The following is a 15112-nucleotide window of genomic DNA, read 5'->3' on the forward strand; positions in this document are numbered from 1 at the left end:
GGGCGGGGCGAGGGCGGGACCGCGCACTGGGGGCGGGGCCGTGGTGGGAGGGGCCGCGGGCAGGGGCGTGGCCGGAGATGGGGCGGGGCCGGCGCGGAGGCGGGCTGGGGGCGGAGCGGGGCCGCGGGACGGGGGCGGGGGCGGGCGCGGGGGCGGGGAGAGCTCTGGGGGAGGGGCGGGGCGGGCCGGGCCGGGGGAGGGGCGGAGAGAAGCCGCCGCTGCCTCCGCCGCCGCCGCCGCCGCTGCCGCCGCCGCGGCTGCCGCAGCCTCTGGGAACCTGGGAAAGGGGAACCGCGAGCGAGCGAACGACTCAGTCCCCGGGCGGCGGCAGCGGCGGCGGCGGCGGCGGCGGCGGCCGGGAGGGGTAGGCGCGACGGCCGGGGCGGGGGCAGGCGGCGGGGGAGGCGGCGGCGGTCCGCACCAGCCATGCCGAATAAAAACAAGAAGGAGAAAGTGAGTCGGGTCCCGGGGCCGCCGGACGGGGCGGGCGCGAGGGGCAGCGGGGAACGGCCCGGGAGCGGGGCCCGGCGGGGCTCCCGGATCGCGCGGGTGCGGGGTGGGGGCGGGGGGCAGCGGGTCCGCCCGGGGCCTCGGAGCCCAGGCTGGGACCGGCCGGGGCGTGGGGGGCGCGGCCGGGGTTGGGGGGCGGCGCGCGCGATGGGCGCGAGGGGGCAGGTGGGGCCGCGGAGGTGGTTGACCCATCCTTGCCGGCGCCTGGACAGGGGCTTCCGAGGCCGGGGTGCAGGCGTCTCAGCAGAGACCCTCCGGCTGGGGAGGAGGGCAGCGAATGGACCGGGCTTAATGCTTGGGGAGAACGGTTTGCCCTCCGGAGGGACACTCTGGGGCTCTCAAATACTATTCTTATCCTGGGTGGCGGCGGCTGCGACGGCTGTGACTGTGCTGCGTTTGCATACGGGTGGGGGGGGGTATGTTTTTGCTTCAGGTGGAGCTCTGTAGCGTTTCAGAATCACCCCGGATATCCTCGCTCCCAGAGTTGAGTGTGGGAAGGGGAAAAAAGGGTTGTGATGTGCATCTTTCAAGATGCCGAGAGCATGGTACAAATGTGCGTTTACCTGTTTCTGCTTCAAGTTTTGAGCGCCAGATAATGCAGACGAAGAAAACAAGGAGAATCTGAATTTTGGGTTGGCCGGTGGGTGTCACATCACAATCCTGGGTCTCTTAACCATATAAAGGAAGAAAGTCGTGACGGTATTGATGAAAACTATCAAAAGTCATAGTTAAATTGTCTAAATATTTATGAAACTGCATTTTGGTTTATTTGATGTTTCACAGTCTAAAAATTGAGGAACCTAATTGATTCTGCTTGATGTTTCCCAGGAATCACCCAAAGCAGGGAAGAGTGGAAAAAGTTCAAAAGAAGGACAAGACATAATAGACTCAGAGGTAACTATTCTTAAGTATTGTTTCCATTTTTTTTCATAAACACCTTTTTAGGGTAGGAAAACTGAGGGTGAGAAAATCTAGGCTCTTCTGAAATGTTCCCCTGTATGAGATCTTTTACTTGTGTCGCTCATAGCCCTCCATTTTAGTTATTTGGGTTTGTATTATTTGTCTTTGGGGAAATAAGAATGTTTTCAGACCAGTTGTGTACGTCTGGCACAGCTGGTATATTCAGGTTCACCACCTGAAATCTAGCAGCCCTGCTGTGGAGCCTGGCGTCAAGGACTCTTTCAAGACTGGGTTCAGGTTCCTTTCAGTTTTCCCATCCTCCCTCTTCCTTTGCAAGGGGCCAGGTCTGTCTCTCAGCTTCCCTGGTGGCTCAGTGGTTAAAAATCTGCCTGCAATGCAGGAGACGCAGGATCGATTCTTGGGCTGGGAAGATCCCCTGGAGGAGGAAATGGCAACCGACTCCAGTATTCTTGCGGGGAAAATCCCGTGGCCAGAAGAGCCTGGTGGGCTACAGTCCATGGGGTGGCAAAGAGTCGGCCACCACTGAAGCGACTGAGCATGCTCACAGGCAGGTCTGTCTCAGCAGCTCGTCCTCCCCCTCCTCCCATCACCCTTGCTTTCTGGGCTGCAGACTTTGCTGTGTTTTTCCCTGTAAGTGTCCTGTCCCATTAGCCTCTGTCCCTCACAGTGCTGGTATATTTTGGATTTTCTGGTATTGCTATTTTTGTGCGATCGTCCGTCATCTTTCACATTGTTTTTCTTTGTATTGGCCAGTTCTGACTTCTTTCGCTTCTTTCCTTTGGGCTTATTGAGGAAGCTGCCGGAGTGCTTTGTGGGGACTGTGTCTACCTGGTGGGAGCGTGCTTTGAGGGTCTCTACAGAGCCAGCGCTTGGCTTCACCCTTTCTTCCTTGCAACCGGTTTAGCTAGAGCACCTTGGGCTGAGGGTCTGGGAGCCGCACAGACCCAGGCAGAGCTAATGGGTGGTTTTGAATCCTTGGTAGCAGAGCAGCTGCTTAATTTGGTGTCATAGTTCTCCAGATCTGGACTGTTTAGGTCCCTAGTCTTATCGCCAATGACAGTAATTTACAAGTGTCAGACCCTTTCCTATAAGCCAAATTAGAATAGAGTTCAGTTCTGTCTGGGAAGTAAGTTAACGGGCCATTATCTGCACTAGCCTTTTTTTTTTTTTTTTAATATATATAGCCCCAGGTTATCTTTTCCTTACCATTTGGTACCTTCTAAGTCTCCCTCCTCTTCAGGAGGTGGTTTACTCCAGCAAATCTGTTGCCCTCCCCAAAGCAGAAAACAGAAATCCAAAAGGTTCCTTAAATACCAGTGTCTTTGTGCCAGTCTTCCCCGTCCTTTCTTTATGGCAGACAGTCACGTTTCACTGAGGCGTTCTTGCATTTGACTTGGCTTACTTCCGTGTCACTCTTTTGACTAAATTGATTTAAATGAAATTTAGCTGCTCTGCAAAGGTATATGCCTTTTCTTTTCCCTTTTTTGGTTTGTTGCTCTTTCATTAAAACTGCTTAGTCTTCCGAGTGCTGCCCCAGACCTTTCTTGCTCGCATACCTGTCTCTGTTAGTGTTGCACACACACAGATCAGTGCGTATGGTTCATTTATTCCTGTTTCAATGAAAAGAACCTGACTGTAAGGATGGAAAATGTTAAGTTTGAATCTGGAAAACAACAACAACAACAACTGCTCAGCAACTCAGCAATCCCAAAGCCACTCCTAAATCAAGTGTCTGTTTGAGGTGGATTGGGTTCTTAGACTGTCAGTGGCTTAAGAATCTTGAGGTGTGGCCTCCAGTGTCTTGAGTGTGATGCCCCACTTGTCTTTCTGTATTTTTTCCAGCACTACTGTCTAAGAGCTGGAGCTACAGAGCTTGAAATTACCACTGAAAAGTGCTGAAATGTTGGGCCCTTCACTGCTTCCTCCTCAGGATCCCAGAGGCAACATGGCGTATTAAGCCTGACACTTGGCAGGTCCTGGGTATTTTGCAGGCGCACTAGCTGAGGCTCTTCTGTGCCTCTGAACTCTGGGCTGGCCGTTGCTTTCCCGCTGTTGTCTCTCTCCCCTCTGTATTCTTGTCCATCTTCACTTCTAGTCCCACCCCCTTAGCCAGTGCGATTTACTCACACGGGTGAATGAAACCATCGCACACTTTCTTCCCCTCCTGTCTGCCCATGTTACTTTGAGCTGGAATGTTTTAACCTGAACGGTTCACATGGGTTTATAGTTTCCCCTGGGCTTCCCTGGTAGTTCAGTCAGTAAAGAATCTGCCTGCAGTGCAAGAGACCCAGGTTCGATCCCTGGGTTGGGAAGATCCCCTGGAGAGGGAAATGGCAACCTACTCCAGTATCCTTGCCTGGAAAATCTCATGGACAGAGGAGCCTGGTGGGCTGCAGTCCATGGGGTTGCAAAGAATCAGATACGACTAACACTTACTTACTTACAGTTTCCCACGCTGCTTTTGGAACCTTTCCGATGTCACATCACCTTCACGGTCGGCATTGGCTCACGTTACCCTGCAGACACACCTCCATTAGGACAGTTAGCACATCCTGGACCTCATAACCCGAGGGCTACAGAGCAGGTGCTCGTCCAGGGCAGACAAGTCGTCCCTACCGAGAACACTTAAAAGAACTTGGCCTAAAAAAAAAAAAAAAAAAGAACTTGGCCTGCGGCTGACTCAGTATACCAGCCACTTCAAGTGTGGGGAAAGGTCTTTATACAAAGTCCTGGCTGGCGACAAGCTGGCCTCAAGGAAAACAAAGGAGCTGGTGGCTAGCATCGCAGACCGCTTTGGTTAGAATGGGGGCCATTTAACGGCATGAGTCTTTAGCAAGAACATGAAGTCCTTCAGGCAGGACAAGTGTGGCTGGGGCAGTGCCTCAGCCGAGGGTTCGTGAACACAAACGCTGACCCCTTGGTGCCGTCAGCAGTGGCACCTAACTTCCGTGGCCCTGGCTCCTCATCTCTAAAATGACTTGGTGAGTTTCACATTTGGCCATTTTTAACTGCATGGGATAGATCAGGCGTGACCCCTCTTGAAAGTTTTCCCCACAAGATATACGGCCAGGATATATCTCTCAGGGCAGCAAAATACCATTAAAAGTCATAACTGCTGCTGTATAACTTTTGTCTTTTAGTAGAAATTTCTACTTCTTGACTGACCTGTATTTGGTACATCTTTGATTTTTTTCTTTTTTGCAAGTAGATTTTTTTTTCCTCCTTTCAAACAGAATGGTTAATGTTTGACTTGCCTTTCCATAAGTGTCCTGGGAATCAGTTTCCACCCATTACTTCCTGCTGGTTTATTTCAAGCATGCTTTTAAGGAGTGAGGACAGATGAGTTCACAGGGACCTTGACCTTGTAGACCTGTGGCGATTGACAGAGCGAACTCGTCCCTGAGCAGCTGTCCTCAGTCAGCATCAAGTCTGTAGACACATAGCTATGCTCGTTGGATGAGCATTTAGAACCCTAATAAACCGCTTGGAGAGTCCCAGAGTCCACTGCAGAGGATCAGACCTCGCGACTATATGCTTTGTTATCGTTATTTCAATTTGTGTACTGTGTCCAAAGTTACGTTTTTAAAAGTGTTGATGCTTTCTGTAAAGAGATTGGTTGTAAGCACATTAAAGGTCGTTTGAGTGTTGTTCTCTGGTCATATGTCTTCCTTATCCTGTTTCAGCTCAGTTTTGTTTGAAAGTCTCTACAGCAACTCTTACATAATATCTGTTGCTGAAAGAAAAGCTGAACAGCCCTCTCTCCTAACCTGTGAGCTTTTTCTGACCCCTTCCACCTTCAGCAGTAGCTCGTCTTCCTCTCTGTGACCTGTCCCTTTGCATTCCCCACCCCCTCCCCTCAGGGTTCTTGAGACAGGAAGCCAGACTTGCTGGGGTCCCGTCAGCATCGGTGGTAGAGTCCTGTTTTAGAAATTTAAACTGAAATTTTAGAGATGCTTATTAATTCATCTAATAGTGACAGTAACGCCCATTTTTTGTTAACAGGAATAACGTTTTTGTGAAAGATGCCTGTCCATGAAAAGTTTTTTGACTCTCCAGTCACATAACTTGGTAGCAGGCTTTCTGAGCTGCGTAAGGTTGGAGATGGACGGCGAAGTAGTTGTGCTTTCGGGGGGACAGCTGTGGTCCTCCCCTCCCGAGAGGAGAGTCCCCACCTCCCGTCCCCAGAACACCAAAGCCTCTGTGTGGAGGCTGAATTCTCAACTCAGGCTCACTGGGGGCTTCCCGTGCCCCTTCTCCCATCGTCATCTTACCGATTTTTTCCAATACAACCGCAAACTGGCCTCCAGGGACACTCGGAGAGGGCTCCAAGGAGGAGTACTTTAAAATCTGTTTTGATGGGACTTCCCTGGCCGTCCGGTGGTTAGGACTCTGTGCTTCCACTGCAGGGGAATCCCTGGTCAAGGAACTAAGATCTCTCATGCCGCTGGGTGGGGCCGAAAAAAAACAACTTTTTAAAAATTCTTATGTAATTATTTTGTTGTTAGTTGTTCAGTTGCTAAGTCACGTCCAGTTCTTTGTGACTCCATTGACTACAGCACGCCAGGCTTCGCTGTCTTTCACTATGTCCCAGAGTTTGCTCAAACTCATGCCATCCAACCATCTCATCCTCTGTCGTCCCCTTCTCCTTTTGCCTTCAGTCTTTCCCAGCATCAGGGTCTTTTCCAGTGAGTGGGCTCTTCACATCATGTGGCCAGAGTATTGGAGCCTCAGCTTCAGCATCAGTTCTTCCAATGAATATTTGGGGTTGATTTCCTTTAGGATTGACTGGTTTGATCTCTTTGCTGTCCAAGGGACTCTCTACAAGTTATTTTGTTGGGAATGGGAATTCCGCATCATCATTCCTTAGGGCCCAGGTGTCCAGGAAGATGGCGGCTCTGCAGAGAGGACAGTCGGATTGGTAGGATGTGGGGTCTGGAGGTGCCAGGAGTCACTGTCCTCAGAGAGTAAGACTCCCTGAGCTGTCCCCTCTCTAGCGCCAGCTCCTGTCCTGTGCTACAAGCTGGACACTTGGTGGGCACAGAGTGCCTCCCACCAGAGACCCACTGCTCTTGAGAGGGCAACCCAGCCTCAGCACTACAGCCATGGGGGGCCAGGTGCGCCCCTGTGGTGCTGCCCGTGGTGCTGTGCACTCAGGAGCCCCCCCGGGATCCTTGGGCAGCCCCACTAGGTGCCAGCAGCTCCCCATCTCCGGCAGTGATGAGCAAAAATGCCTCTTAACATGGCCCAGTGTCTCTTGGAGGCCAAAATGGCCCCGTGTCGCAGCCACTGCTCTAGAAAGCTCTCTGCACAAATTACCCACTCTTGCTTGTGAGTTGTGCCTGGCACACTGATGGGAAGAGCTGTGCTCAGATAGAGGGGCACCCACACCCCTTCACACCCTTCAGAATTCATGAGGGTCCCTGAGCGCTTTGACTGAGGTGGGCTATAACTACGTATTTCATATCAGAAACTAAAAGAGAAAATTTTTTGTTATGCGTTAATTTATTTAATACCTATACCACACCTATGGCGTGTTGCCATAAACAGAATATTTTTCATCAGGAATGACTGTTTACAAAAGTTCACTAGGAAAAATGGCATTGCTCTGTGTTTCTGCAAATCCCTGGAATATCTGGCTTAACTGAAGATAGCTGGTCTCCTGAGTCTGTGCCTGCATTCTGTCTGTTTTGATATCATATGTCAGTAGCAGGCAATGGCACCCCACTCCAGTGCTCTTGCCTGGCAAATCCCATGGGCGGAGGAGCCTGGTAGGCTGCAGTCCATGGGGTCACTAAGAGTCGGACACAACTGAGCGACTTCCCTTTCACTTTTTACTTTCATGCATTGGAGAAGGAAATGGCAACCCACTCCAGTGTTCTTGCCTGGAGAATCCCAGGGACGGGGGAGCCCGGTGGGCTGTCGTCTATGGGGTCACACAGAGTCAGACACAACTGACGTGGCGTAGCAGCAGCAGTAGCAGCAGCAGTCCGGTAGCCTGTGAGAAATCAGCAAAGTGATGGTTATAAAGACAAAGCATGTCTCAATGTTACCATAAAAATAGGAGACCCCCCCCCCCCCCGGGGCCTCAGGGAGCCCGCTCGGAAACCTGATGTTTAGACTACTCCTCTCATCCCTTTCCTGCTTTCGTCTTTGTATCTCCAACTCAAGTTCATTTGTTATGAAATTTAGAGGAAACTTTTTCTCACCATCCTGGAACGTGTTTTTTCCCTGTCTTTTCAATTTGCATAGCAGTTATCTGCTCTGCCAATTGTTTACCATGTATAGTGCCTTGGACAACTTTAATTTACCTGAGATTTACCTCCCCACTAGACCGAGACCTCGAGGCCAGCACTTTAACTGGATTCTTCTTTGCACTTGCCAGATGTGTTAGGAGTCAAGAAGTACTGGAGTCAAGAAGTACTTGTTGGTGGATTTTGAAAGTGTTCAGGAAGGAAGAGAGCTTCGAATCAATCAGCTGGCTGTTTTCTTTCTGATTCTGTAAATTTGAAAGAAAAAAATCTCTCTTGGTAAGAGGCTTATTTATGTATCGCCTCCTTGATCGTCTAAGGGAATTTTAATGCAGAATTTTCATTCAGTGTAATTTGTTTCAAATAAATAGCATTATATTAGAGCAGAAGATTGGGCCTTCCCAGTGGCTCAGCAGTAAAGAATCCTGCAACGCAGGAGCCACAGGAGACACAGGTTCAAACCCTGGGTTGGAAAAATTCCCTGGAGGAGGGCATAGCAACCCCCCCAGTTTTTTTGCCTGGAGAATTCCACAGACAGATAAGCTGGCATGCTACAGTCCATGGGGCCACAAAGAGTCGGACATGATGGAAGCACCTCAGCACACACACACACAAATCTGAAGCTTATCGTCTTAGGTGTTTTTTCTGATGTTTCTAAAGATTCTTGTAAAAGGTTTGGTTGGCCCTTGGATAACATGGGGGTTGGGGTGACTGTTTGCACAGTCAGAAATCCCAGCATAACTTAGAGTTGGCCCTTCTTATCCACAAATCTGGGGTGCTTTATCGTTCTTTTTAAATTTATTTTGGGAATATTTCTCAGTAGATCATACGTATTTTATAAGTTGTGTGTGTACATATATAGAAAGAGAGACAAAAGTTGGAGTGTGTCTTGTCCTGTAAAGACGCTGGGGAAGACGAGAGGGAGGCCCTCGTGTCACCCATGAAGCGTGTTTTCTGTTATTTGTGAAGGGTCACAGCTGTTGCTCTCAGACATTGAGTAGAATTGGGGGTAAGTTGGCCCCCGTCGTTCGCACTCAGCAGCCGCTGAATGGATGGGTCGAGGTGGGGCACGTTCTTGTAAAGAGCTCCCCCTACAGCCGTGGGCGAGGAAAGCAGAGGGTTTAAAGCAGACCCAGGAGCCCCTGAGCTCATGTGGGACGCGGGGTGTGGCGGTGGGCGTGGGGAGTGCCTCGTGGGTAAAGCCATCGGAGGTCAGTGAGCACCCCCTCCTCTTCAGTAAAAGCTCCTCTGCCTGACGAGTTAGCCTGGAACTGACTTGTGTGAGATAACAGGAAGCATCCCTGTTTGTAGGAGCTCCTGGGTCAGCCTTCTCCCAGCGAGTGCAGGCCCGGAGCCCTGCCCATGGCGGTGGCGAGGTCACCCCCGGCGAGGAGCGCAGGGTGAGTCAGTCTGCAGCAGCGTGAATCACGGGGATCTTTTCCTAAGTCACAGGGAAAATTCCTCTGAAAGATGGCAGCTCTCACAGCATCTCCGGTGTTTCCTTAAGTACTGGGCACTTGCCCAGGTCGGGACACGATGCTGTCTGGCTTGGCCCAGCGTTCTGGTAACAGCCTGGCGTCTTCCTGTCCGCCGGTGGTGTTGAGCCAAGTCTCCCCAGGCCCTGCTTGTAGGTCAGCTTCCAGAACAGCAGCTGCTGAGACATGCTGCTTCCCAAACCCCGGGCACGGCGTCATCTTCGTTTTCTCCACCTGGGGGCGGGAGAGAGCCGGCCTAGAAGTAAACGCTCCAAGAGGGGAGGAAGAAAATCTCTCAGTTGGAGGACTTCATGTTTTCCTCTATCATGATGGAAGCGTTGGTTGCTCAGTCGTGTCCGACTCTTTGCAACCCCATGGACTACAGCCCACCAAGTTCCTCCATCCATGGGACTCTCCAGGCAAGAATACTGGAGTGGGGTGCCATTTCCTTCTCCAGGGGGGTCTTCTCGACCCAGGGATCGAACTCGGGTTTCCTGCATTGCAGGCAGATTCTTTACCGTCTGAGAAGACTTTATCATAAGTGGGGTTTTTTTTAATATTGATTTATTTGACTCCAGCAGCTTTAGTTCCCGCATGTGAGAGCTTCCCTGCATCATGTGGGATCTAGGTCCCTGACCAGGGACCAGACCTGTGCCCCCTGCGCTGGGAGTGCAGAGTCTTAGCCACTGGACCACCAGGGAACCCTATGTGTGTTTTTTTTAAAGATGAGCTTGAGCAAGGCTCTAAAGGGGCTTTGTGTGTGCATGCTAAGTCACTTCAGTCGTGTCCGACTCTGTGCAACCCCATGGACTGCAGGCCACCAGGCTCCTCTGTCCATGAGATTCTCCAGGCAAGAATACTGGAGTGTGTTGCCATTTCCTTCTCCGGGGCATCCTCCCGGCCCAGGGATCTAACCTGTATCTATTACACCTCCTGCGTTGGCACCACCAAAGGGGCGCTGCTGCTGCTAAGTCGCTTCAGTCGTGTCCGACTCTGTGCGACCCCATAGACGGCAGCCCACCAGGCTCCCCCGTCCCTGGGATTCTCCAGGCAAGAACACTGGAGTGGGGTGCCGTTTCCTTCTCCAGGGCATGAAAGTGAAAAGTGAAGGTGAAGTCGCTCAGTCGTGTCTGACTCTTAGCGACCCCACGGACTGCAGCCCACCAGGCTTCTCCCCATGGGATTCTCCAGGCAAGAGTACTGGAGTGGGGTGCCAGTGCCTTCTCCGAAAGGGGCGCTAGTTCCGACCTGAAGCTGGTTTTGGCCGACGGGAGTAGCAGTGTGCCTGGCACCACTGAGGCGTTAGACCTGCGCCGCCCAAGAGTTAGCTGCTCGACACATGCAGCTACGTGTAAATTAACAAAAATGAATCAGATTCAGAAGTTCAGTTCCTCAGTCACACCAGCCGCATTCCACGTGCTCAGTGGCCACATCTGGCCATGGGTGCCCTGCTGGACAGCACAGGGAGCAGGTCCCACTTCGCAGGAAGTTCTGCTGGACAGAGCGGCCTCAGAGCCCAGCAGCAGCTTTCAAAATACTTCCAGTGTGAGCGCTTTGAACTTGTTAGCTGTCCCTCTTCTTACTATAAAGGATCAAACCTAGGATTAAATTTAAGAGACAAGAAGACATATAAACTGACCAAAAGAGCAAATGGGTAAAATTAGAGAAAAGAGGCAGGTGACAAGGGGCTGTGAGGTGGGAAAGAGGCCCCACCTACCTTCTAAAGCCCCACCCCTGGTGCTCAGCCCGAGGCCACGCCCTCCCCATCAGAGTGGACCCAGGGAGTGGACCCAGGGCGGCCCCGGGGGTCACAGCAGCCTCGTGTCCTTCTCGTCTTTCTTTTTAGACATTTATCTTCATTTGTGGGTTGCGGGTGGCGGGGATCAGAACAAACTTGGTTTTAAAAAAAAGAGAGTCCAGAAGTCTGCAGTTTCGCATTTTCCTTGATCTACTCTGAACCCTGCATCCTAGAGCAGGGCTAGTCTGGTTCCTTCCAGATCTAACGGGCGCAGTGCTGCATGCTGAGAGAGAGAGCCTGGGCTCTAAAGGGCGAGGCCTTTCTGCTTGCGGGGTGAGCCTCATCTCTCCCAGAGTCATCTTCCTCCCCTCAGCTAGCATTCTCTTGGTCTCTTGTCTCTCTCTTTCCTTCCTGACACATTGTCTTATTTTATTCAAATACCAGTCTGCTCACACATAGTCCAGGAACACCCACAGAATTGTTGTTCAGTTGCTCAGTCGGGTCTGACTCTCTGAGATCTCAGGACTGCAGCACACCAAGCTACTGTGTCCTTCACCATCTCCTGGTGTTTGTTCAAACTCATATCCTTTGAGTCGGTAATGCCACCCAGCCATTCATCCTCTGTCGTTCCCTTCTCCTCCTGCCTTCAGTCTTTTCCAGCATCAGGGTCTTTTCCAATGTGTCAGCTCTTCACATCAGGTGCTCAGTCGGGTCTGACTCTCTGAGATCTCAGGACTGCAGCACACCAAGCTACTGTGTCCTTCACCATCTCCTGGTGTTTGTTCAAACTCATATCCTTTGAGTCGGTAATGCCACCCAGCCATTCATCCTCTGTCGTTCCCTTCTCCTCCTGCCTTCAGTCTTTTCCAGCATCAGGGTCTTTTCCAATGTGTCAGCTCTTCACATCAGGTGGCCAAAGTATTGGAGCTTCAAATTCAGCATCAGTCCTTCCAATGAATATTCACGGCTGATTTCCTTTGAGATTGACTTGTTTGATCTCCTTGCTATCCAAGGGGCTCTCAAGAATCTTCCTCAGCACCAGTTTTTCGGCTCTCAGCCTTCTTTATGGTCCAACTCTCACATCCATACAGGACTGCTGGAAAAACCATCGTTTTGACTATATGGACCTTTGTTGGCAAAGTGATATCTCTGCTTTTTAATATACTGTCTAGGTTTGTCATAGCTTTTCTTCGAAGAAGCAAATGTCTATTAATTTCATGGCTGCTGTTACCATCCGCAGTGATTTTGGAGGCCAAGAAAATAAAGTCTCTCACTGTTTCTATTGTTTCCTCATCTATTTGCCATGAAGTGATGGGACCGGATGCCATGATCTTACGTTTTTCAATGTTGAGTTTTAAGCCAGCTTTTTCACTCTCCTCTTTAACCTTCATTAAGAGGCTCTTTAGTTCCTCTTCACTTCCTGCCATTAGAGTGGTATCATCTGCATATCTGAGGTTGTTGATATTTCTCCCTGCAGTCTTGATTCCAGCTTGTGCTTCATCCAGCCCAGCATTTCACGTGATGTACTCTGCATATAAGTTAAATAAGCAGGGTGACAATATACAGCCTTGACGTACTCCTTTCCCAATTTGGAACCAGTCCATTGTTCCATGTCCGGTTCTAACTGTTATTTCTTGACTTGCATACAGGTTTCTCCCATCTCTTTAAGAATTTTCTACAATTTGTTGTGATCCACACAGTCAAAGGCTTTAGCATAGTCAATGAAGCATATGTAGACATTTTCCTGGAATTCTCTTTCTTCTCTGTGATCCAGTGGATGTTGGCAATTTGATCTCTGGTTCTTCTGCCTTTTCTAAATCCAGCTTGTACATCTGGAGGTTCTCAGTTCACGTACTGTTGAAGCCTCTCTTGGAGGATTTTGAGCTCTACCTTGCTAGCATGTGAAATGAGCACAGTTGTATGGTAGTTGGAACATCGATGTAATAAAGCAGATATAATCACATATGAAAGATTGGTCTTCAGACATCATATCCAGTGATGCCACACTTGCCCACAGTCTCCCCAACATAAAGCCATAGTCACGCCTTGGTGGCCACTAAGCCATTCACAGAGCTTCCTTAACTGCACTGTCCGAAGCTGCTGGTCTGAATAGCTGTAGAGATCTCAGCAGGAGATGGAGGAACCAGCTCAACCTTGGCATAGCACCCAAGCGTGGCCAGTCCAGGCTTTGAGTAAGTCACAACAGCTTTGACCATGCCACGGCCTACCCGCAAGGTTACTGACAGTCTGGACTGCAGTTCTCTGGTGGAAAGCACGTCGCCCCGCCTGGCCAGCCGAATGGCCATCGTGTTTTATGTTGCAGGCTTCTGTTCAGTAGATGCACTCAGTCACCCAGCAGGCACGTTCTGAGGCCCCGCTGCGTGCTGAGCACCACCGCAGGTGCTGGGATTCGACGCGGGACACAGCCGGGCTCCCACACGCGTGCAGCTTGCTTTAAGTGAGTGCCGTGTACTCTCTCGTACCTAAGGGGCAGCGGCTGCACTGGCGTGGGACCGCCTCGTGCTGGGCAGAGCTGCGGTCCCGGGGCTCCAGACACCAGCAGCTCCCGCTGGTCCTCGTGACACCGAATCCAGGTGTGTCACGTGTCCAGACACCCCTGGTGGGCAGGACCACCTCTGGCTGCCCTGCGCTGGAAGCCAGGAGGCTGCTGCAGGTGGTCAGGGACAGTCTCCCCAGGGGGACGAGGGCAAAGGTGAGACCCGAGGGTGCAGAAGGAGCCAGAGATGCAGAGATCTGGGAAAGGGTGTTCCAGCCAGAGGAAGCAGCTAGTACAAAGGCCCAGGCGGGAGGGAGCTGGGTGTGTCCACCAGAAAGAAGGCCAGCCGGGCTGGAGAGAAGCGAAACACGTCGAGGAGGAGTTGGGAAAGAGGGCACACAGGCTCGCCCAGCAGGCTCTCAGGCTCATCCGCAGCACCTTGGATTCTTACTCTAAGATGATGGGGTGAGCAGGGACGTGAGATGATCCAACCTAAGTGGTTCCAAAGACCTCTGCACCTGCTGGGTAGGAACCAGAGGGCCGAGAGTGGGAACAGGGAGGCGCGAGAGTGGGACAGGGAGGCGCGAGAGTGGGACAGGGAGGCGCGAGAGTGGAACAGGGAAGCGTGAGAGTGGGACAGGGAGGCGCAGGAGTGGGAACAGGGAGGCGCATTTCAGGTTGAAGACCCAGCCCCTCAGATGCCGGGGTTCCTCGTCCACGCTTGGGAGGATGAGGCTGGGCCCGGCTGGCCGTGGGCATTGCACTTGAATGGGCTTGTCAACTGACCGCTGGCTTCACAGGCCTGAGCTGCGAGCTGGCCCTCGTGGCTTCTGACCCCTGAAGGAGAATGCAGACAGCTGTGCTCTGCGGGGCCGGCTCCTACCCTCGCAGCCTTCGTTTTTTCCTGGACAGTCTGGTTTCTTCGGAGAATGCCTTTCTTCCCTCACAGACAGCCGGTTCTCCAGTGTCACGCACACGTGGTTCAGTAGCTGTGGATGGTCAGCATTCAGTCCAAAAAGTAATCTCCTTTTAAGCCCCATATCTCTTCTTTTAAAGTTTGTTTTGTTTTGCTTTGTTTTTGGCTGTGCTCGTGGCGTGTGGGATCTTAGTTCCGCCCCCAGGGATCGAGCCTGTGCTCCCGGTGTTGGACACACAGTGTTAACCACTGGGCTGCCAGGGAAGGCCCTTTAGCCCCAAACTTCACTCCTGCGCACACTGCCCAGAATTTCTGAGTCTGGGGGCTCTGTGGAAGCAGGTCACCCGCCTTTTCCTGCCAGCCTCACCCGCTGTGTGGTTTCCAGAGCGAGGTTGCCCGGGTCTCGCTTCGTTGGCCCCACCCCTCCGTCTGCTTTCTACTCTCGAGACATCTGGGGAGCGAACGCTGTCTCATCCTTAGATGCCCAGCGACTCCTCGTGCAGGTCTTGTGACTGGAGGCTGTGACTTTCACGCCTTCACTGTCACGTGTTTAAGACCTACACCGTTAAGTGTGAGTGCAGGCCTGACCTCCGTCAGGAAACTCTCTTCTGTTCTTCCTTCCTTCTCACCCCTCAGCCAGGGGTAATTGGCAACTACTCATCGCTGCCATTGTAGCAAGTGAGCAGCCATGGCCAGTAGGTGAATACATGGGTGCGGTTGTGTTCCAGTAAAACTTTGTTTGCAAAAACAGGTAGGGGGCCAGATTTGGCCCATGGGCCATAACTCACTGACCCCTGGCTTAGTGGA

At 51.7% G+C, this 15112-nt stretch overlaps 1 protein-coding gene and 1 long non-coding RNA gene across 9 annotated transcripts in view; one reads left to right on the top strand and one right to left on the bottom strand.

Annotated features, from left to right (window-relative positions):
* Nucleotides 1-229: 229 nt before the first annotated feature.
* The window catches only part of PPP2R5C (protein phosphatase 2 regulatory subunit B'gamma), a 140055-nt gene continuing 125172 nt past the window's right edge, over nucleotides 230-15112 (top strand). For 5 of the 7 annotated variants that reach the window (XM_027521340.1, XM_027521335.1, XM_027521336.1 and 2 more), the window contains exons 1-2: nucleotides 366-453; nucleotides 1339-1404. In XM_027521340.1, the coding sequence (XP_027377141.1) occupies nucleotides 427-453; nucleotides 1339-1404 (93 nt within the window). In that variant the 5' untranslated portion in view covers nucleotides 366-426. Of the gene's footprint in view, nucleotides 454-1338; nucleotides 1405-15112 lie in introns of all 7 variants that reach the window. The other 2 variants (XM_027521338.1, XM_027521343.1) reach the window with 2 other exon arrangements.
* LOC113879680 overlaps nucleotides 7386-15112 on the bottom strand; it is a 36001-nt gene continuing 28274 nt past the window's right edge. For both annotated transcript variants that reach the window (XR_003507423.1, XR_003507422.1), the window contains exons 2-3: nucleotides 7740-7927; nucleotides 7386-7426 (exon numbers count right to left, since the gene is read on the bottom strand). This is a non-coding gene — a long non-coding RNA (uncharacterized LOC113879680). The remainder of the gene's footprint in view (nucleotides 7427-7739; nucleotides 7928-15112) is intronic.

This window comes from Bos indicus x Bos taurus, chromosome 21 (genome assembly GCF_003369695.1).
Source record: "Bos indicus x Bos taurus breed Angus x Brahman F1 hybrid chromosome 21, Bos_hybrid_MaternalHap_v2.0, whole genome shotgun sequence".
Lineage (NCBI taxonomy): Eukaryota > Metazoa > Chordata > Mammalia > Artiodactyla > Bovidae > Bos > Bos indicus x Bos taurus.